At 64.9% G+C, this 485-nt stretch overlaps 1 protein-coding gene across 1 annotated transcript in view; it reads left to right on the forward strand.

The window, feature by feature from the left end:
• MNEG_10971 (Chaperone protein clpB 1) overlaps window positions 1-226 on the forward strand; it is a gene marked incomplete at both ends in the record, with an annotated part of 4797 nt that extends 4571 nt beyond the window's left edge. The window contains one exon of the mRNA XM_014040557.1: window positions 109-226. Within this exon, the coding sequence (XP_013896011.1) occupies window positions 109-226 (118 nt within the window). The remainder of the gene's footprint in view (window positions 1-108) is intronic.
• Window positions 227-485: the final 259 nt, after the last annotated feature.

Raw genomic sequence — 485 nt, forward strand, 5'->3', positions numbered from 1 at the left:
CCCCTCACCTCACTCCCAGCTTCCACGCCTTGTGCCCCCATCCCCGCTGGCACCTGCCCCCCCACCTTCCCCCAAAACTCCGACCGCGCTCTCCGTTATCGCTCCAAGGTTCCTGCCGGACAAGGCCATTGATCTGGTGGACGAGGCGGCGGCCAAGGTCAAGACTGACCTGGCGCTGAGGCCGGAGGCGCTCGACCGCATCGAGAGGCGCATCAAGTGGGTCTGACTGGGGTTTGACCGGGGTTTGACTGGGGTTTGACCGGGGTTTGACCGGGGTTTGACCGGGGTTTGCTCGCGGGCAGGGGAGGGGGGTTGGTTGCTGCGTTGCAGAAGCTGGGCCTCGTTGCAGCTGGGCCACTGGCTGGGCGTGTTTGACCGGGGTTTGACCAGGGTTTGACCATGGGTGGAGTCACCCTGCCTCCCTTTGCTGCTGCAGCGGTCATCCTCGTGCAAGTCAGCAAAGCAAGCCAGGCCGGGGCGATAAC

Source organism: Monoraphidium neglectum (assembly GCF_000611645.1).
Source record: "Monoraphidium neglectum strain SAG 48.87 unplaced genomic scaffold scaffold02537, whole genome shotgun sequence".
Taxonomy (NCBI): domain Eukaryota; kingdom Viridiplantae; phylum Chlorophyta; class Chlorophyceae; order Sphaeropleales; family Selenastraceae; genus Monoraphidium; species Monoraphidium neglectum.